This window comes from Galeopterus variegatus, unplaced genomic scaffold (assembly GCF_000696425.1).
Source record: "Galeopterus variegatus unplaced genomic scaffold, G_variegatus-3.0.2 Scaffold6912, whole genome shotgun sequence".
In the NCBI taxonomy this organism is placed as follows: domain Eukaryota; kingdom Metazoa; phylum Chordata; class Mammalia; order Dermoptera; family Cynocephalidae; genus Galeopterus; species Galeopterus variegatus.
In genome coordinates, this window is record NW_007733023.1 from 6,481 (window position 1) to 27,773 (window position 21,293).

Here is a 21,293-nt window from a genome sequence, read left to right on the forward strand (position 1 = left end):
TGGGGCTGAGCGGGATGATGAGTGTCGCTGGCACGGCCCTTCCCCCCCAGGACCTTCCTCCCCGGGGGCCGAGAAAGAACACCACCGAGCCAGGAGAGTGGTCAAAGCCGGAACTCTGTTTATTGCAGCAAGCAGGGGTTTTTTATAAGGTACCAGAGGTGGGGGAGCTCTTATCCAATAGGGTGTTGACACACTGCTTCCCGTGAGGAGGGGCGAGGACAGGGCAGGTGGAAAATAGTGCAGAGTATATAGGAGAAAGCAGGCATGATAATATCTTGAGGAGAGACAAAGACAGGACATTCAAAGTAAAGGTTGCCACCCAGAATGTTTATGGTTAAACAGTTTCTAGAGAAGGATAAAAGGTCACTTGCAAATTAACTTGCATAGCCAGGAGCAATCAGTTTCTGGCATAAAGATTTCGAGGCAGTTATCATGTAAAGCACGGCCATCTGAGCAGATTGTCACGTAGGAGTGGTCTCACAAGAAGGGGTGTGGGGCTTCAGGCTCCCAACAAGCGTGGTGTTGACAACACCAAGTCAAGGGTTAAGATCCCCTTACTGGTTATCTTTTAAAAAAAAAATTTCATGGAAACATTTATGTTATCTTTTAATTCCATTTTTACATGAACTTTTTGAAGTGTCCTCATGTTAAGTATCAGTAAAAGTTTATTAAATTTATGCTGAAGTGTAGTCTTATCCTGTAGATTCATGAAAACTGTTTTAATTTTAAAGCCTCTAATTTTTATTTACGGTGTTACTTATAACCACACCACAAGGCTATGTATAAAGAAAGGCCAAAATAAGTTTGTCACACAGTGTAATATGACAGTTCTTCCCAATTTGGGGTGATATTGAAATATTTGTTGTCTCAGAGTGATTAGACAGTGTTTTAATAGGAAGATAAAATTTATTAGTAAAAAGTAATGTTACTTTACTCATATGCTTTTTCCATAGTGAACCCTTCCTTCTGTGTGCTAGGCTGCTTAAGAAGATTAAATGCCCTGGAATTTATTTGATTAATATCCATCTGTCATTTCACCTGGCATTTTCATGTCTTTTAACTTTATATTGGACAGTATTTATTTGCCTTACGTTTGCTATAATATCAGTAACATATCATGTGATACAAATAAATTTTTTCACCCTCCAACAAGGATTTATTAAGCAATGATTGGGTGCCCAGTGCTATGCCACATTCTATAAGACATGTTTATTAAAAGAAAGAGAAAGAAGTAGAAAATTGAATTCTTTATTGTTTGCAGTCAATCTGGGGATAGAAGGCCTATTGAAGTGAAAACAGTTTTCTGTGTCTGAGGTGGTATATAGAAAAACCTTTGAAGTAGTATGTGGAGACTGCGTACATTGATGTGGAGACTGCGTACATTGAGTGTTAGGTCTACTCAAGGGGAAAGTTGCTGTGAGCTGCAATTAATCTTTGATTCTTTCTTGAGGGAGGTGGTTCTAGAATTAGACTTAGAACAGTGTCTTAAATTTTGGGTTGATGAGCTGAGGACTTCAGTGTGTGCCAAGAATTAGGGGTGAGGAGATTTGGGGAGAGGAAAAGGAGAATGTTTTGTTAGAGGGTGTTAAGGAAATTATTTTAACTGGACTGGATAGTGAGAAATAAAGTGGAACCAGCTGATAAAGGGCTTAAGAATCTATATAATAGAACAGTTCAAACTGACTTTGAGAAGCAGCAAATTCTTAACTATTTTACTGACACATCAGAAGGGTGATGTTTTCAAAAGATGAATCTGACATGGATGAATTTCATTAGGGAAAAATGATAATAAGGGAAAACCAGCGGGAGCCTATCGCTAATTTAGGCTTGAATTGATGAAAAGATAGGTTAGGGTGGTAGCAATAAAATGCAAAAAGGTAGATGTGACAGATGTTAGAATGAAGATAAAATTGCAGGAGGCTGGGGATGAGGAAGAGGTAAACAGTGACTATTAGACTGGTCTGGAAAAAGGTGATCAGAAGTCATAGAGCACTTTACATGGAGTGGTAGAGGATTTAAGCTGTATGAGGAAGTTGAGGCAGTTGGGGGTTACACATTTCAGGAATTTGTCTAAGGGAAGGCTGGGTCAACTGAAGGGTTCCCTCCCACCCACCTTTTGAGGACAGGGGAAACTGCTAAGTGTTTAAAGCAGAAAGAAAAAAGACAGCAGTGAGGAAAATAATAATCTACTATTTAAAGAGCTTTCAAAAATTTTTTTCAAAATAAAATAAAATTAAATTAAATTAAAAAAAATTTTTTTTTCCACCTCCAGACCTGTGTTTGAAAAGTTTTGTCTCTCCTTGTTAATGCTGTCTTTCTCATTTTCACTTCAGATCCAGAAACAACAAGGCCCAGCAATTCCAAAATCACCACCACACTGGGTCTGGTCGTCCATGCTGCAGGTAACGTTGGATTGCAGTGGAACCTTTCTTTTCTGTCACATGAGGGAAGACTTAGTATTCGCATTACAGGAACTATCCACATTAAAGTTTCTTGGGCTGGCCTTCAGGGAAACCGTTGCTTAGTGAAATCCTTTAACATGAGCCCAAGCCCTGGTGTACGCATTGTAAGGGGTTTACAAGCTACAGATAGTTTCTATATTTTTTAAAGGTTAAAAAAAGAATATTTTGGGCCGGCCCGGTGGCGCACTCAGTAGAGTGCGGTGCTTGGGAGCGCGGCGGTGCTTGGGAGCGTGGTGGCGCTCCCGCCGAGGGTTCGAATCCCGTGTAGAGACCGATCCGCTCGCTGGTTGAGCGCAGTGTGGGCACGATGCCAAGGGTTGCAATCCCGTTGCCAGTCGCGGTGCAGGCGCGATGCCGAGGGTTGCGATCCCGTTACCAGTCACGAAAAAAGACAAAAAGGAAAAAAAAAAAAGAAGAATATTTTATGGCACATGAAAATTACATGATTTAAATTAATAAAGTTTTATTGGAACACAGACATGCCCATGTGTTTACGTGTTATCTGCTATAATGGCAGAGTTGAATAGTTGCAAAAGGCCAGATGACCTGCAAAGCCTAAAATATTTATTGTCTAGACCTTTAAGAAAAGGTTTGCCAGGGCTGGCTGGTTAGCTTACTTGGTTAGAGCTCACCAAAAGAAAAGAAAAGAAAAGGTTTGCTGACCTGCCCTAGAATCTCATCTGGAAGAGAGCCTTGGCACTTGTGTACTGGACATTCCTGCTACCCAGTGTAAGTACCAGTTTAAGCAGAAGTGATGTGTAGAATGTAAGAGTCTCAGCATTGCTGACAGGCACACCCTAGAATCATAACCCAAACCTAGTCCCAGAGGTAGGATTCTGTCAGTCACAAAAGCACATGAACGGTTGCACACTATTATCTGGACCTTTTGTAGTATAACATGCTTTTCTAACGAAATTCATCTATTCAACAAATATTTACCCATTATGTATAAATCATCTATGTTGAGTTCTAGTGTCTTTATTTTCTTTCTTCATCTGTAAGATAAAGAGATGTTTCCTTTGAAATTCTTCTGTGGTATTTCTGTTATACAACTTGATTAACTAATCAATGGATTTTTGAGCATTATACTTTTTCCAATAACAATAAAAATAACTAACATATTGAATACTCCGAGCCAGGTGCTATGTTCTTTACATATGTTATCTTATTTAATCCTCATGAAAATATTAAGAAATATATACTTTATTGAACCCATTTAAAGATGAGAATGCTAAAGTTCAGAAAGGTTAAGTAACCTTCCCAGTCAAATCCAGCTCTGCCTGACTCTAAAACCTACAAACTCATCACTACACTTACCTTATTGTTGTTATTCTTATTTATAGTATTTTATGCTTCATTTTTTTCCAAATTCAGCTGATGGCGTTGCTTTGGGAGCAGCAGCTTCTACTTCACAGACTAGTGTCCAGTTAATTGTGTTTGTGGCAATAATGCTACATAAGGTAAGCAAAATTTTGGTATAAAATTTTACATTCAGGGCCGGCCTGGTGGCGCACTGGATAAGTGCGCCGCTTGGGAAGTGCGGCGGTGCTCCCGCCCGAGGGTTCGGATCCCACATACAGACCGGTTCCCGCTCACTGGCTGAGCGAGGTGCAGGCGCAACACCAAGGGTTGCAATCCCGTTGCCGGTCCCGGTCCAGTACGGGGGCAACACTGAGGGTTGCGATCTGTTGCCGGACAGGAAAAAAGACAAAAAAAAAATTTTTTACATTCAATATATTGACAGTTAAAATTTCTCTTGATTTTTAATGTTTTTCTGGGTTGGGAAAATTTTTTTTTTTTTTTTTTTTGTCTTTTGTCTTTTTCCGTGTCCGGCAACGGATCGCAACCCTCAGTGTTGCCCCCGTACCGGACCGGGGACCGGCAACGGGATCGCAACCCTCGGCGTTGCTCCCGCGCCTCGCTCAGCCTGTGAGCGGGAACTGGTCTGTATGTGGGATCCGAACCCTTGGGCGGGAGCGCCGCCGCGCTTCCCAAGCGGCGCACTTATTCAGTGCGCCACCGGGCCGGCCCGGGAAAATTTTTTTAATTAGTTTCATAATTATTCATTTTGGAGATTTAAATAAATCTGTGCAGAGCTATTTTTGCTACCATTTTCTTAAACTTTTACTTGAGCAGTTTTTTTTTGTGGTCATATACACAAACTGTTAAATTCTCTACAGATTTCTATATTTCATAGTAATTTTTGTTCATAAGTATTTTTCTTTTTGAATATTTCCCTTTCCTACAATCCAAGAAACACATAGAATCTTTTCTTAGCTTAGAACATTGATTCATAGTACCTAACCAGGTACTATGCCTGGTTTTTTTTAATAAGAATTTACAGTCAAATGACATGTATTTGTTGATATAGAAGCAATCCGTACTTCTAGAGTGATAACAAGGAATAATTTTTCATTTCCAGGCACCAGCTGCTTTTGGGCTGGTTTCCTTCCTAATGCATGCTGGCCTAGAGCGGAATCGAATCAGAAAGCACTTGCTGGTCTTTGCATTGGCAGCACCAGTCATGTCCATGGTGACATACTTAGGACTAAGTAAGGTAAGTCTCATCCATGCCTAGCTTATCTCAACAAGTGTCTAGTTCTTTTGTGACCTGATAGAACTTACAGTCTCTTATGTTAAATTTTTCAACAAAATTACCCTCTCAAACTAAACATAAATTAGGAGTAAAAATCGGCAAAAAGTTAAATGTCTTAATTCCGAGTTTAAATTCCATTAAAATGCTTTATAAATTTAGCATTTCCTTACTTATTTAATTTGAAAACTTCTTCCCTATCAGTTCGAAGAATATTTGCATATGATATATGATAGTACTTCACTATTTAAAATAATATAACTTAAATGTAACCAGCCATGCTAATTTTGACAAGTACATACTAGGTCACAGCCATCTCTATTTAATGTTGAGGTAGACACATGAAGCATGAAGCTTTTAGAAGAGTGGGGGATGAGCAGAGATTACTGTATTCAGCTAAGACTCAGATTTTTCTACTCCCCGTTCTCATATCATGGAATATGAAATGTCCTGTTCTTTATCATTGTACTGAATATAGCTTCAGATCTGAAGTGATGTGTCACTTGTCAGCTCAGAGCCTGGGCACTCTTCTGTTGCCAAGCTGGACCTTTCCATGCGTTACAAATTTGTCTATCTGGGCTGCAGTTCTTTGCAACAACCCTGCCCATTTTACCTAATGTCAACTGGCAGGTAACAGAAGGAAAATCTTAGAACCAAACTGACTCAGGGTTAGTTCACGGGAACTGCTTTTCCTCATGCCTTCTCTGAAGGTCGTTGATACTTCTGAGTGTTGGTCAATTCAGTATATGATGTAGTAAAACCTGTGTTTAAAGGAATATATGAAAAATGAGATAGTTAGAGAATGGTTTAGTTCCTGTTAATCAAGGATTTGTTGATCTGGATTACTAACAAATGCATTGTTGTAAAAACCCTTTCCATTCATCTGAAAATCCTTATCTTCTTTCAGTTAGCAAGCAATATGTACTTCCTTTTAAAGTAATACTCCATCACTTCATTGATCAATATGTTTTTAGAACTTTAGGCAGGGGCCATCCCGTGGCTCACTCGGGAGAGTGTGGTGCTGATAACACCAAGGCCATGGGTTCAGATCCCATATAGGGATGGCCGGTTGCTCACTGGGTGAGTGTGGTGCTGACAGCACCAAGTCAGGGTTAAGATCCCCTTACCGGCCATCTTTCAAAAAAAAAAAAAAGAACTTTAGGCAGGAAGGTACTAGTAATTCTGGAGGTGTGGGGGGTTGCATGCTGCATCTATGACATATTTTTTACTTACAATTTTAATGAATTGTCTCAGTCCATTGGTCTGCTTTTTTAATAGAAAGGTTGAAATTATTCGTATAAAGAGTAGCTTCTGAGATAATTCTCAGCTGTGTGAGGACAGCTGCTGCATTGTGATTACCACATCTCAAGCACCTAGCCTAGAGCCTGGTACACAGGGGATGCTTCTTATATAATGTGTGAAATTTAATATCTTCATTAATATGTTTTTGATTCCATCTCATGAATAACACAGGCCAAACCTGTTCAACCAGTGCTTGAAGTTCATTTTAAAAAACAGTTGTGGTGAATGCAAGGGTACCTCAAAAAGTTCACAGAAAAACGGGATTGAAAGATAATATGGCTTTCCAGTTCTCGCACACAAGGGAACAAGGTCGTGAAGAAAGGAGGACTTGGTGTGGTTTTGTCCTTCCTTCTGCCTTTGGTCTCTGCACCTTTCACAGAGCTTCCCACAGCACCATGCTGGGACAGAGCATTCGGAGGTTCACAACCTCTGGTCTGTAGGAGCCTCCAGGAGGAGGGCCCAGGGAAGAATTTGCCATTTTCAGTGGAAAACAAGTGGCAGTTACTAATCACGATGACTTTGTACTTTGGATCTGGATTTGCTACACTTTTCTTTATAATAAGACACCAACTGCTTAAGAAATAAGGATGTTTTAGTTGATCCATTTAACAGATATGAAGAGTGTTTTAAGGGGTGTATTCTCTTTGAAAAATGGATCAAACTCTTGAATTCATAGCATACTAGATGTGTTTGTAAATAAACTTATGAAATGAATGCTTAATGCCTTTTTTCTGAGATAGGGAATGTGCTAATTGACTATGTGCTTACTTTATTATTTGGGTAATATTCCAGTATTAGTTTCTTAATCAAGAACTGTGTGTGATTTAGCTTGTTTCATAGTCTGAAATTCTGAGATTTTTATTTAATTTTTGATTCCTAGTTCAGGACCTTGTTAATAATTTATGTTATAAAAGAGAAATGCAGGGGCCGGCCCGGTGGCGCACTGCTACAGTGCGCCGCTTGCGAAGCGCGGCGGCGCTCCCGCCGAGGGTTCGGATCCCACATACAGACCGGTTCCCGCTCACTGGCTGAGCGAGGGGCGGGCGCAGCGCCGAGGGTTGCGATCCTGTTGCCGGTCCCGGTCCGGTGCGGGCGCGACACTGAGGGTTGCGGTCCGTTGCCGGACACGAAAAAAGACAAAAAGGAAAAAAAAAAAAGTTCATGGAAAGATTTGCATTATCTTTTTTTTTTTTCAAATTTGCATTTCTCTTTTATTTATTTTATTTTATTTTATTTTATTTTGTCTTTTTTTGTGTCCGGCAACGGACCGCAACTCTCAGTGTCGCGCCCGTACCAGACCAGGACCGGCAACGGGATCGCAACCCTCGGCGCTGCGCCCGCCCCTCGCTCAGCCAATGAGCGGGAACCAGTCTGTATGTGGGATCCGAACCCTCGGCGGGAGCTCCGCCGAGCTCCCAAGCGGTGCACTGTAGCAGTGCGCCACCGGGCCGGCCCTTTCCATGAACTTTTTGAAGACTCCTTGTATAGTTAATAATAGTGTGTTGTACATTTCAAAATTGCTAAGAGTAAATTTCAGATGTTCTCACCACAAAAAATTATAAGTATTTGAGGTGATAGTTTTGTTAATTAGCTTGATGTAATTATTACATTATATTCATAAATCATAATATCACTTTGTACCCCATCAATATATATGATTACAAATTGTCATTTTACAGTAATTTTTTTTTAAAAGCAATTAAAAAGCAATTGTGTACATCACTAATATTCTTAAACCCTTATTTGGAAGCTTCCCATAAATAACGTAAAATTGCTCTGGTGTAAAGATGTCCCCAGTGTCCTAGATAGCACCAGTTGTGAATATTGCATGTTTTTTTTTTTTTTTTTAAAAGATGACCGGTAAGGGGATCTTAACCCTTGACTTGGTGTTGTCAGCACCACGCTCAGCCAGTGAGCCAACCGGCCATCCCTATATGGGATCCGAACCCGGGGCCTTGGTGTTATTAGCACCACACTCTCCCGAGTGAGCCACGGGCCAGCCCGATATTGCATGTTTTTTAATTGAGACTTCTTCCTGACCCTGAATTTTACTTGACTTAATTTTTCTTTTTTCTCTCTTTTAATTCACAGAGCAGTAAAGAAGCCCTTTCAGAGGTCAATGCCACTGGAGTGGCTATGCTTTTCTCTGCTGGGACATTTCTTTATGTTGCCACAGTACATGTCCTCCCCGAGGTGGGCGGAATGGGGCACAGCCACAAACCCGACACCACTGGAGGGAGAGGCCTCAGCCGCCTGGAGGTGGCAGCCCTGGTTCTGGGGTGCCTCATCCCACTCATCCTGTCAGTAGGACACCAGCATTAAATGTTCAGGTTCCAGCCTCAGTCCATGGCCATTCGCAGCCAGTGAGAACAGCCGGCACATGACAGCTCCTCACTTCTCAGTCTCTTGTCTCGCCTTGCCCATCTCCACCTGTATTCCTAGAGTCCGGAGGGAGGTGAGATTAAAACCTGGAGTAATTGAAAAGCTTTTAGAGTAGAAACAACACATTGCAATTAGGTATAAACATTCCGTTGTGTTGTCTTTAAAAGGGCCCTTGGCATTTTGAGTTTTGATGTTTCTCTTTACCCTATTCTCAGGGAAGATGAAATTTAGTTTTAAGGAAGAGTGGAGAACTTCATACTCACAATGAAATAGTAATTATAAAAATACAGTGTTCTGTAATTAAGGTAAATCTCTTTGTTTAGAGGCTGTGCCACTTTATCCATTGATTTTAACATGGTTCATTTGGCTTTAGTATCTATGCCACATGCCTTGATAGGTCACAGCACCCACTCTCTTAGATGCTAAAGGTGATTGTGGTTAGTTTGGGATTAGAGTTAGGGAAATGACATAAAGACACACTGAAAGCTAACTTTATACTCGAAAGAGATAATCCATTGAAAAGGGATGTCTAGAGAGACTTAACCACCTCCTTTTGCACGTGCCTCTCTAAATACAACCTGCCATTCCATAAATGGAGCAACAGAGGTGGGACTAGCTTCTCAAGAGGTGACTAGTATTTTGAAGCATTTCTTTTCAAATTCTGCTTTGCAGAATACCTATTTCCAGCACATTCTTAGAGGAGCCAAGTTCTAGTAGGTTCAGGTGTAGCCTTTCCTTCAAGAACAGTTACATCACAAAGTATCTTTGGAAATGAAGGGATATTAAATTTTAAGTGAATTTGGATAGTTATTGACATCTTTGTAGTAACTTCTTTAAAAGTAAGACTACCAAAATCTATGTTGTCCTTTTTTTTTAAAGGATTTCTCTTAGCAGATAGGCAGTCCTTCTGGCTAAAATATTTGGTCAGCTTGTGGAGCCCTGTGTCTGCTCACATAAGTACCTATTGATTTAAAGCTTATTGAAATCATGTCTTTAGTCTCCTCTTTTCCATGCTTTTCTTCTAACTTTCCCCTCTAGTCCCTCCTCCCCACAATTTGCTGCTTACTGCTACTGGCAATGCTAATATTTGTGTGAAATGAATTCTCCTCGGGACAACCACTTCTTGAACTGTGATAATGAAGATAACATTGTCTCTATTCTTTATTCCCTTCAAAGAAGTTACCTTTTTGTCAAATACAGCTTTGTTAATCCCTTAAAATATCACCTCCTCATGTGTGAGTCAACACAATCACTAATATTCTGGTAATTTAAACAATTGAGACAGCAAAAGTGTTTAGCAAACTAGGGTAATTTACCCATATTTGCCAAAACCCATGTAAACCCTCTTTTGTCAAATAAGTGTATAATATTGTATTATTAATTTATTTTTGATTTTCTGTACCATTTCAGAACACATTACGTTAAGAGAGAACCAAGACTAGTTTCTTCAGGGCAGTGACTTTAGTAGTTTATAAAAACGTGTTATGTATGCGTAAGCCAGCATGCCTGTGATTTCTTTATTTCCTTCCTAGATTTGTCACTGTGTCAGCAGCTGTGGAAGTAAAATGTGTGAGCCCTCTGCTGGCTGCAGTGAAGAAAGTAGCATAAATAGGATAGATAACATTTTGTATGGTGGCTGACAACCACTGCATACAATTTTAAAACCAAGAAAAGGTATAGTATGGAAAGTCTAAGTGACTTTCCTGATTAGATGATAATAGCTGACTTATAAGCAACTTGGGGTTTCATCTGGTCCTTCAAAATTATATGGTTGCCTTGATTCTCTCTGGAAACTGACTTTGTCAAATAAGTAGCAGATTTTAGTGTCTGGTTTGGTTTCGATAGTACTTCCTATCATATCGTCGTGTGCAATGGTCAGAGATTTGTTCTGCTGGCCAAAGCCTCTTTCAGCAGTGCCTTGCCATCACACTTGTAAGTTTAGCTAGAATATCTTGCTGGATAGGGTCTTGAACTCTGGCAAGGACTGAACCATCTAACTTCCAAATTTGCCTTTGTGTCTGGACCTCACTATTAACAAGCAAACCTTTCAAGATCCTGTCAGCTCTCAAGAAGCTATGAACTTTCCCAGATTTTAAAGCTGCTGCCTCAGGAATTACTCGTTTCTCTCCTGGTCAGCAGGCAGAAATAGCCATACTAATTTTATAGGGCTCAAATGCATCTTCAGGCAGCAGGAAACCAAGCAGCGTGGCAGAGGCCTCCTTCACTGGAGGAAGAGCTTGCTCATATGGTGGGCGGTGTCCCAGGATGCGAGGCCAGATCGAAGTTCACTTTTTGGCACATTTCAGTTGTTTTCCTCTTGTTTAAAACTGCCTCCTTAGATGTGGATGCCTTAATGCTCTAACACATTTGAAAACATTGGCAGTACTTAAGTTGCTGCCATGATTACAAATAGAATGATTGGCTACCAAAGAGATGCAAGTGATGGTTAACAGCATGGTCAATCCATTTCCTCATAACCAAAGTTAATCTTAATTGCAGTTTGAATCCCTTTCCTTTCTAGGGATAGAATTTCTTCAGATTCCAAGTACTCTCTTAAATGGCAAATAAAGTTGAAAAATGCTACTGATCCATTCTCCTCACTTTTTCCCCAGTTAATTGCTATCAGTTCCCATTTTGCCAAAGCAGTGATATTCCAGGTTTGATTCGGTTTTCCTGTGCACGCTGTTGCCAAATTTCTTTTTTCAGGCAAAGGCTCTGCACTGGAATGTAGAGAGTTGGAAACAGTACTACCTACAGAGGCTCTGTGTTCTCTTTCCTGCCGTTTCACCTTTTTATTTCCCAATTCAAAACAGCAAAATACCAGAATCCCCATTCTGGTATTTTGAGTCACTAGAAAAGAAGAGGGGCTGGCTGGTTAACTCAGTTGGTTAGAGCATGGCGCTGATAATACCAAGGTCAAGAGTTCGAATCCCCAAATGACCAGCTGCCAAAAAAAGGGGGGGGGAGTGGCTGTTTTGAATTGTCACTTCTTTGTAGAAAGGAGAAACTGTAATTGTGTTTTCTTACCAGCCTACTTCTAAGTGTCACTGCCTGGTTTTTCTCTTTTTCAAGGATTAGAACTAGGAGGACATACCAGCATTGGAGTATAAGCCCCTGAAACACATGGTAGCTAGGTACTGAACACGGGAACTGTATGTCAACAGCAGCGTAAGCCCCCAAAGAATGTTCCTGCCTTTTGAGCCCCTGAGCCCCTTGGGAGACTGAGAATAATGACCAGATTCATCCAAAACTGCTGCAGTCCAAGGTGAGAACCCTCTGTAATTGTTCTACGGGGATCCTTTCTTGCATTAGAAAATTTCTGCTCAATACAAAATGGCTCACATCGCCCAAAGAGCACTATTGGAGATGCTATGAAATTAAAACCAATGATGTAACCTCTTTGTACCTGATACATCTAGATTCACCTGAAGAAAACTGAAGGAAATTTGTGACTTGTTGGAAAGGACTAAACAACCATTTAGGAATTCTCTAGATGTGTTCAGTAACACATATATTGGCTTTGATCTTTTTTCTGGTAGCATCTTCCAGCAAGTTGGGACTCTCATGGTATAGCACTGCAGTTCCCCTGGTTCAGTAGCCTGAACAGTGATTTTAAATGTCCCTTTTTCTGGATCCTTTGTGAACACGAAATCATTCCATGGGTGGCTGCCTTATAATTTTGTCTCTTTCCACTTTAATTGTGAATGGTTAAAAAAAAAATGCTGTTTTCTGATTTGTTTTATGTATTAAATTTTTATTAGTGCATACCTATGTGAGTGGCTCCTTACTTATCCTATTGGCAGTTTGTTTTTCTGTTTGATAACCAGACTTGATCCACATTTGAACATCAGAAAAGGTAATGAAACCCTGTGAAGAACAGCAGAAAGATGTACCTACTATATGCACATCCTTTAGGGGATGGAGGAAGAAAGGAGGGAGAGGAAATTAAGGACTTGATATACCATCTTCTCCAAAAGACAAATTCATTGATAATTTTTTTGCCTTACATTGTTAATAGCAAAAGGTAGCTCTCTACTCCCAGAAAAGAGAAGCAAGCAACAGATCCCAGTCACAGTGGATTCATTTCAAAGGGGGAGAGTTGTGATATGAGTACATAGATGCAATGAATAACTGACCCTGGAAGTAGATATTTAAATAGAAGAGCAACTTGTGAATTTGATAAATGTTTTCTCCTTCTGTGGATTTGAGTGCTGGGGCTCACTTTTAACTTATAAATACATTCTATATATAGCAGTGTATCATTGAAATGTATAATTTGTATGTTTAGTCATTAGATTTCATTCATTATTACTGGTCCACTCTTTTCTGGCTTTCTGTATGTATCACAAGTGCTTCAGCTAGTTACAGAGATTGTGACCAGAGTATTAGTTTCGTGAAAACCTCTCCTCAGGAAGAAGAAAATGGCAAAGAGGGCCTGGTATTTATGATTCCTGTCATCTCTACAGGAGCCCTCAGGTGAAGTTCTACATCCTCTGCTTTGAACAGTAGACTTTGAAATCTTAGGAAGTCAGCATTATGCCCTTTCACCCTGCTGCCCTGAGATTAATATATATATATATATGCACATGGGCTTAGGCAAAATAGCCAGCAGTTCTTACTCTGTTTTGTGTTGTTTTTAATTCTTATAAGCTATCGCTGCATCCTCCAGTGTAGTTTTTACAATTTAAGAACTAAGACACCTTGTGTCTGTGTTGTCCCTATGTATGGAATGCTCTTTCCCCAGCTTCCTCACCTACGACAGGTCTTGATCCAGTGTCTCCTTCAATTAGGCCTACTGTGACCACCTGAGTTAAAATTGTAATCTTCCCCCACTTTACCCTGTTCCTTACCCTGTTCTGTTTCCTTACCCATGCTCCTTACCCTGTTCTGTTCCATGCTCCTTACCCTGTTCTATTCCATGCTCCTTACCCTGTTCTATTCCATGCTTCTTACCCTGTTCTATTTCCTTTTCTGTAGCATTGATCACCTTTTAATGTGCCTTGTAATGTGTCTTTACTTTGTCCCACTTTCCCAGTAGAATATAAGCTCCAGACAGGCAGGTTCTTAATAAATATTTGGTCGGCCCTGAGGGGACACTTTTTCCTAATTTACAACCCAACCCCCCCATACCACCAGCTGAAGGCCTGTTCCCTAGCAGACCAGCTGCGGACTTCCTGTGTACCTGCATCTTTGCCTCACGCTTGGTGAGTGCTGCTTGGGAGTTAGCAATGGAGTTGGAAGTCAGAAAAGCATGGGATTGAGTGTACAGGTGGGAAGTTAACTGGGTTCAGGTTACTAATCTAGTACTAAATAACCTTAGTAAGGTGTTCTATGACTGATTTGGGATTGGAAAACCTGGATCCCATTTCTGGCTCAGCTACTGATTTCTGTTACATTGTTAGCCATTGCCCAGTTTTATAATTTTGGGATAGAAATGAGTGAAGCATGTGCCGCACTTTGGTTGCCACACTTGTAGTGAGATCAAGACAAATTCAGGAGCCATCAGAGGAGGGAGCCTGGTGGAGAGAAGATGGAGAGCAAACGTCGGGCATTTGAGGAAACTGGAAGGAACTGGATTGTTTGCCCTATGCTTGGAACACCCTTAGGGGCAGAACTTCATAACCATCTTCACATACTTCAAGGGATGTCAGGTGCAGGAAAGAGATCCTATATTCTTGAGAGGGTAGACCTGTAGGTAGGCTGAGCCCAGCCCCTCCACTTCAACTCTTCACTCAGCAGCCTTAGTTGAGCCCTTCTTATGGTCCAGGCACTCCTAGGTGCTGCGTGTACAAAAGGGAGTCATGAGTCAGTTCCATCCCTTGATGAGCTTGTGTTTCAGTGAGAGATTCAAGCAGGAGAACACAACTGTCAGTAGTGAGGTAAGCAGAGGAGACAAGGTAGCACAGGGTACTATGAGAACACGGGGCAAGAAACGCAGCGTGGGGCTTTGGGGAATAGCCGAGGGAGAGGAGACCTGAGCTGAGTCCAAAGGCAGAACACAATGAGCTATGTGGAGCAGCTGGGAAAGGTTCTCTGAGGTGGAGGACCTACATGGGCAAAGGCCTGTTGGCACACAAGAATGTGGGCTCTGCCTAGAAGGTGCCATCTGGCTGAAGGAGGGTAGGCAAGAGGTGGGTATGCAAGATATGTCAGTTCCTCCAAGCTTCCAGATTTAAAATCCTACAGATAATTGGGCTGAGCCAGGGTCTTTGTGATCCGTGCCTCAGCTCTAACTGGTGTCCCTTCCCAGGTGCAGTTCTGGCTGGCCTGAGTTCCTGGCACCACAGGTATGACTCATGAATATGGTAATGGCTTACAGATCTGTGCATTCCAGCGGCTCCTCTGGCCCCTCAAGGTGGAGCTGGGTGACTTTTTTCCTCCCCTACCTCTGCCTGTCTCCCCCACCTCCTGGCTGGAGCCTAAGGACTCCCCTCATACCACTTCCAGACATCTGTGTTACAGTTACGTACAGAGGACCTAACCCAGCCTCCAGTGGTTCCCACTCTTTCTGTCCTTTGGCTTTCCCCAACACTCCTGTACCCTCTGTTTCTTGGTTTATTGAAGGGGGACATGCCGTGGAACAGGAAGTGTCCCCACCCACCACCTTCCTCTGTGTGCACAGGCCTCCGTCACCATCTCAGCAAAGCCTCTACCCCCACGTCTTGTTTCCTTCCAATCCTCTAGCCTCTGTCTGAATTGGGTCTTCCCTGGGCTAGAGGCACAGCACAGGAGTGGGAGTAGAACCTGTATTTGTATTCTCTTCTGTCCCTGCCTTTGCCTGCTCAATACTTTGAGAAACCAGAAAAGAACATGCTATTGAACCTGGAAAAAACACTCTAAGATAACGTGATGATGAGAGTTCGGAGGGCCCCTTTTTGATATATGAAGCCATGAGGGTTTCAAAATAAATTGCCTAAGGTCTTTTCATTGAGTAAAGATGGACCTAACACTGGTGAAGGGCACCCTCTCTCAGATGTTCTAGGACAGTGTGTAAAATTGTATCAATAAGTGGCTATGGGCTTATTGGCCAGAGTCAACATGTCTGCCCCCACCTCAAATAAGATATTATACTTGCTCTTAGAAGACAAATTAATGTATAGTACTCCCCCCTTACCTGCAGGGGATATGTTCCAAGACCCCCCCCCAGTGGATACGTGAAACCTCAGGTAGTATTGAGCCCCATATACACTATGTTTTTTCTTATACATACATATTTATGATAAAGTTTAATTTACAAATTAGGCACATTAAGAGATTATCAGCAATTACTACAAATAGAACAATTATAACGATATACTGTACTGTAATAAAAGTTACATGAATGTGGTTTCTGTCTCTCAAGATATCTTTATGTAATGTTTCCGGACCACCATTGAACAAGGGTAAGAAATCATGAATAAGGGGGGACTACTGTATACATTTCAACCCACATATCACCCACAAGAGGGAGCACTGGATATCTTCAGTGTTTCTGAGCAGTGTGCTCCCCACGGTGAGGCCCTTGGATCCCAAGGTCCATGTCAGTGCTGTGAAGTGGCTGGCAGGCTGGCAGGGCAACAAGTTCTTCAGCCAGCTCCAGAAACATTTCTACTTTGGCAGCCTTTGCTGTGAGTGACTACTGGGCAGTGAAGGCAGGAGCCTAGCAAGAGGCTGACCTTGCTGATGAGAATAGAACTGAAGGGAGCCCAAGTCAGGAGAAATCTTGAATGGGGGCCTGCCAGTGTGGTGTCAGGCTGTACTTCCCACAGGCAGGTGAGACTTCCTGCTCCCCAGCACGCCCAGAGCAAGGGCAGCTGGTCTTCTGTGCCCACACATGCTCTTCTTGGGCTCCCCCACCCCCTAGTCCTTTGGCCTGCTGGCTTCACACCTGCATGTGGTGCCCCCCGTACCCCATCTCACTCACTCTTGGTTTCCCTGGAGGCAACAAAGTCCTCCACAGGTAAAGGAGCCTAAGACCCATCCTGGCCTTAGGAAATGCAATCAAAATAGGAATATAATTCAATAAAAAGAGACATGTGTTTAAATTCTCACGCGGGGAGGGAGGAGTGGCATCAGCAAAGGTATCACAAAAGAAGAGTCATTTGAGCTGCATCTCGAAGTAGGGTTTCGGGAATAAGAAAACATATTCTAGACTGAAGGGTGGCAAGTGAAAAGAAGATGCAAAAGAGTATGGTGGCTTCATAGAATATTAGAACCAGTATGGCTGGAGCACAGCATCAGGGAGAGTGACAGGGTGAGCCTGGGCACTAGGTGGGAGCCAGTCACCAAAACGTGAGACCTACCCACTGTGAAGGGTATTAGAATCAAAGGTCAAGAGTTGGGAGCTCAAGTTGGAGGAACAGAGATCCAGCAGAGGGTTTTACACAGGAGACTCATGATCAGCTTTTGGCTTTGAAAAGACTACATGGGTGATGGTGGTGAGCCTGGATTCTTTGGACGCCCCTGCTACAGGTGGGCGAGTCATTTGAAAAAGCTGAACATGAAGCAAGTTGAGAGTGGAGGGAGGGGTGCTGCTGCGAGAACACTGAGTCCCAGTGATTGTCCTTGTTCAGACAGCTAATGGCAGAGCCTGGACTTAAACCCATCTTAATGCTAAAAGCAGGTGACAAGTCTGCCATCTAAAGATTGCTGTCACATACATTCTCAACCACCCCACAAATTCTGTTCTATAGACAAGGGGAAGCTAAAGGCCTGAGAGGTCAGTCTCTACTGGGCTGGCAAACCAGAACAGGAAACTGCAGCAACCAAACAGAAGCCAAGTGAAGACAAATCAATTCAGTAAGCATTTGTTAGTGCCTGTCACATGCCCTGGACCTTGTCCATAAGGAGCTCAGAGTCTGGACAGGAAGCAAACAAGACAGACAGACATGCTAGAATGGATGGATAAGCAAAGGTCCACGGGAACCAAGAGGAGGGCATTGTTTCAGCTGAAATTGGTACCATATCCTTGTGGAGTCTAGGGTGGGAGTCTGATGATGGAATTTGGGTCGGCGGAGGGAAAGAGATTCCATGGAATACACTCGATGCTGTGGCAGGGCCAGGTCTGGAGCCCAGATTTTTCTGCCTCTTCTGCTTCTTGGTCCTATACGGGACACTTGGGCTGGGCCCAGTCATCAGACTGACACCAGTGCTGAGACAGCTCAGAGAAGCAGAGTAGCAATGCTCCTGGGTCCTTCACTTGTACCAGCCCAGAAACAAGTGGGAAAGGCATGGCCTGCCTGGCTCAGGGTGGGGTCAGGAACAGAAGGTCCAGGGAGCTGGGTGGCACTCTGGGAAAAGCCAATTTTGTCCAGGTTTTGGGAGCTTTTGCGGCCCAGTCAGGATGTGGCCCCAGGGAGACCTTGTCACCATTTCCTGTCAGGCAATGTTTCCCTGCCCATTCCTGGGGGCCCTGCCCACGTAGTGGGGTAAATAAGACCTTGTGTCTAGCTCACTGTTGCTGAAGTACAAGATCAGAGAGCTGGATTCCTTACCATTGGCCGGTCACATAAAATGGCCTGCAGACTATGGATAAAAGCAGCATTATGAAAATGTATGTTTGTTATCAGGAGTCCACCCCTGAGCACAGCTGCGAGACTGGAATTTTATAGTGTGAGTAAAGCTGCATCTTCAGTTCTACAGGAACTTTCAGCCTTAGGTGAGTTGCCAGTTGAGAGAAATTACTGGGGAAAAAAGGGCGGGGGGGCGGCAAGACTGGAAATAAAGTGGTCCAGCATTTTCTCAGCCCGCACTTAACCTTACATGGCAGCGTGCTGCAGTGTGAAGGGCATGGGCTTAGACCAGACCAGATCAAGTATCTTCATCCTGGCTCTTTCTCTCATTCAACACCTATTTAGGGTCCATCATGTTCCAGGAAATTATTAGCTGTGTGACCTTGTGTAGATAAGTTTTTCGAACTTCATTTTTCTCATCTGGAAAACTAAAAACAATATGCACCTCATGAGCCTATTGTGAAAATTAAGTGCAATGGTCATTTGTAAATAACATATTTAGAACACCAGCTCTGCATCTAAGCAGTTTAGGGCACTTAGGGACCCTGAGTTTCTACCTCAAACTAGTCTCACTTAGTTCCTGATAAGATTGGGCAGACCTGACCCACTTAGTCTAGGGCACTGGATTGGCACCTGGCTTGTTTTGTCTTTCTGCAAAACTATCAGCCACGCAGTCAGCACTCCCACCAGCAGAGGCAGAGACCACAGTGGAAGCAGACATGGCTTCTCCCAAGGCCGACTTTGCCATGATCTGGGCTGGTTAACTGAGGGGAACAGAGGCCACTCAAGTATCTAGTGGTTGATCAAATTTGTGCTGTTTGCTTCAGGGCAGTCTTTCCTCCCAACCTTAGCTACTATTAGCTACAGTCTGTTCAGATATCCTGCATGCAGAGGGAATGGGCCAAGATGGCTTTATCTTTGCCATTGAAGAAACGTGCTCCATTTCTTCAATTGAAGAAATGAGCCTTTCCCAGGATCATCTGGGCTCACTCAGCCTGTCTCCTTGGGAAGGACTTCTCCCAAATGATTCCAGGTATCCTGCCTTTCTCCAGCCCATGGCTCACCAGCTCATCTCTAGTCCTCATCACAAGCAGCAAAAACTGCTATTGACCCAATTCAGCAGAAAAGGAATGAATTTACCACAAAAATATTAGAAGGGCCAGAGACCCAGGCCTAAGGTGAAGCTTCCAGGAACCATCCCCAAAAGCATGCTGCAGAAGCAGCCTGGTGAGGACGACAGCCAGGGCAACTGTGGCTGCTGCATCAGAACACAGAGCTGACATGCAGAGCAGCAAGTCTGATGCTTTTATCACTATCTTCCCTTAAAAAGTGCATGCCTGTGCATGCTATTTCCTCATGTGTGTCACCTGCAAACTCACTTGTGTCTTCTAACACAAGTTTTCTTAGCCTCCAACTTAGAAAAGCTAGACACCTACTATGGGAAAATATCCAAGAATTAGAATGTGTGTCAAAAATAGGCAAAAAACATGTGAAATGTTCACTTTGCCCTCTACTCCAGGACTCTCATCAGCTTCCCAATCCTGTCTCCTCCCACCTGGGGGACCCAGGACTGGGCCCTTGCATTAAGAACCAGCCTGAGATGTTCTGCAGAAGAACACAGGCCACAAGGGAGACACAAGGGAATTCAGATGGGCTCCTCTGGACAGTGAGCAACAAGGGGATGCTACCTAGGCCTGGGAACCCCGGGGCTGGTTAAGGGAAGAGTGCCAGGGTGGAGATTAAGGAAGCCCCTGGGAGGTCTGTTCTTACCTAGACTCATAAAATGTGAGACCTAGGGAAGCCTTGGGGAACATCTAGTGAGGGTCACAAACTCAAATGCCTACAGGGAGAAGCCAGGCAGATAAGACAATAGGCAATGGGATTTGTGGAGAATGCCCCTTTCAGCACCAAAATCAAAACCTAAAAAAATACTGTGCAAATAGTGCTAACTAAGAGCGATAACAGTGGTGGGGGAAGGGGGAGCAATGGACTAGAAAGGGAACTTTCTAGGGTGATGGAAATGTTCCCTATCTCGCTTTGGGTGGTGCTTACATGGTATATACATTCATCAAACAAATACTTAAGATCTGTGCACTTTACGGTACAAGTACACCTCAATTTTTTCACTTGGGGCGAGTTAATAAAGTCTATCTGTAAACCAATTTGGTTCTCAGGCTACCCGTTTGCAAGCTTCTGTTCCAGTCCAACCTCTTTATCTTACGTATTAGAAATCGGAGGCCCTGACAGGGGGAGTTGGTTTTCCGTAGGGCACAGGTGAATCGTGACTGCCCAGAGATGGTCTGCGGCTTCCTGGCCTGAAAAAGGGTGACTGCAACTCGGTCTAGCGGGCGGCCTCTCCCTGCACAAACTCAATTCCTTGCCTTTGGAGTGGTGCCGACCCCTGTGCTAGCCTAGCGTTTTCAGCCGCCCACAGGGAGGCAGCCCCCAGGGGCTGGGCAGAAGGCTGCCCTGGCCTGAAAGTGAGACAGTCACCAAACGCCTGCCTGCCAGGAGGGGAGCGGAAGTGGACGGAGCACCGAGCCCCGGGGAGCACGGGCCAGGAGCTCAGATAAATCACGAGCACAGACTGCACTGACAGCTCGAGATTGGCACAGCGCCAAATGCCGACACCGACAGTGGAGTTCCAGGAAAAGAAATCCGATCAGGGCGAGGCGGCTGCGGTGCAAAGCGAAACCCACCTGAGGGAGCGGGGAAGAGCCACTAACCTTGACTGAGCCTCCTCTGGGCTGGGAACTTGGGGCACTTTCCAAAGTCTTACCTGGCCACCGGCCTGCGCGAGGAGGGACAGGAATCTCCGCTGCTTACCGGGCTATGTAAGGACTCAGTCGGGATTCCAAGCCCGGCTGTCCGACACCACACCAAGGCTCCTTCCTCTCGGTCACCCAGCGGCCAGCAGGTGTCTGCAGGAGTGACTCCAGCCGTCACAAAGCGGACGTGTCCCCCTTTTCCGGGTTGGCGCTACAGGCGAGAGGGAGCCCGGGGGGGTGCTGGGCGCGTGGGGTGGGGGTGGGGAGGTGCCGTGGCGCAGGCCGGGCCGAGCCA

At 43.7% G+C, this 21,293-nt stretch overlaps 1 protein-coding gene across 1 annotated transcript in view; it reads left to right on the forward strand.

The window, feature by feature from the left end:
* Positions 1-12,506, forward strand: part of SLC39A9 (solute carrier family 39, member 9) — an 18,263-nt gene extending 5,757 nt beyond the window's left edge. Inside the window, exons 2-5 of the mRNA XM_008591435.1 lie at positions 2,334-2,402; positions 3,837-3,922; positions 4,885-5,019; positions 8,449-12,506. Of these exons, the coding sequence (XP_008589657.1) occupies positions 2,334-2,402; positions 3,837-3,922; positions 4,885-5,019; positions 8,449-8,679 (521 nt within the window). The 3' untranslated portion in view covers positions 8,680-12,506. The remainder of the gene's footprint in view (positions 1-2,333; positions 2,403-3,836; positions 3,923-4,884; positions 5,020-8,448) is intronic.
* The last annotated feature ends 8,787 nt before the right edge of the window (positions 12,507-21,293 follow it).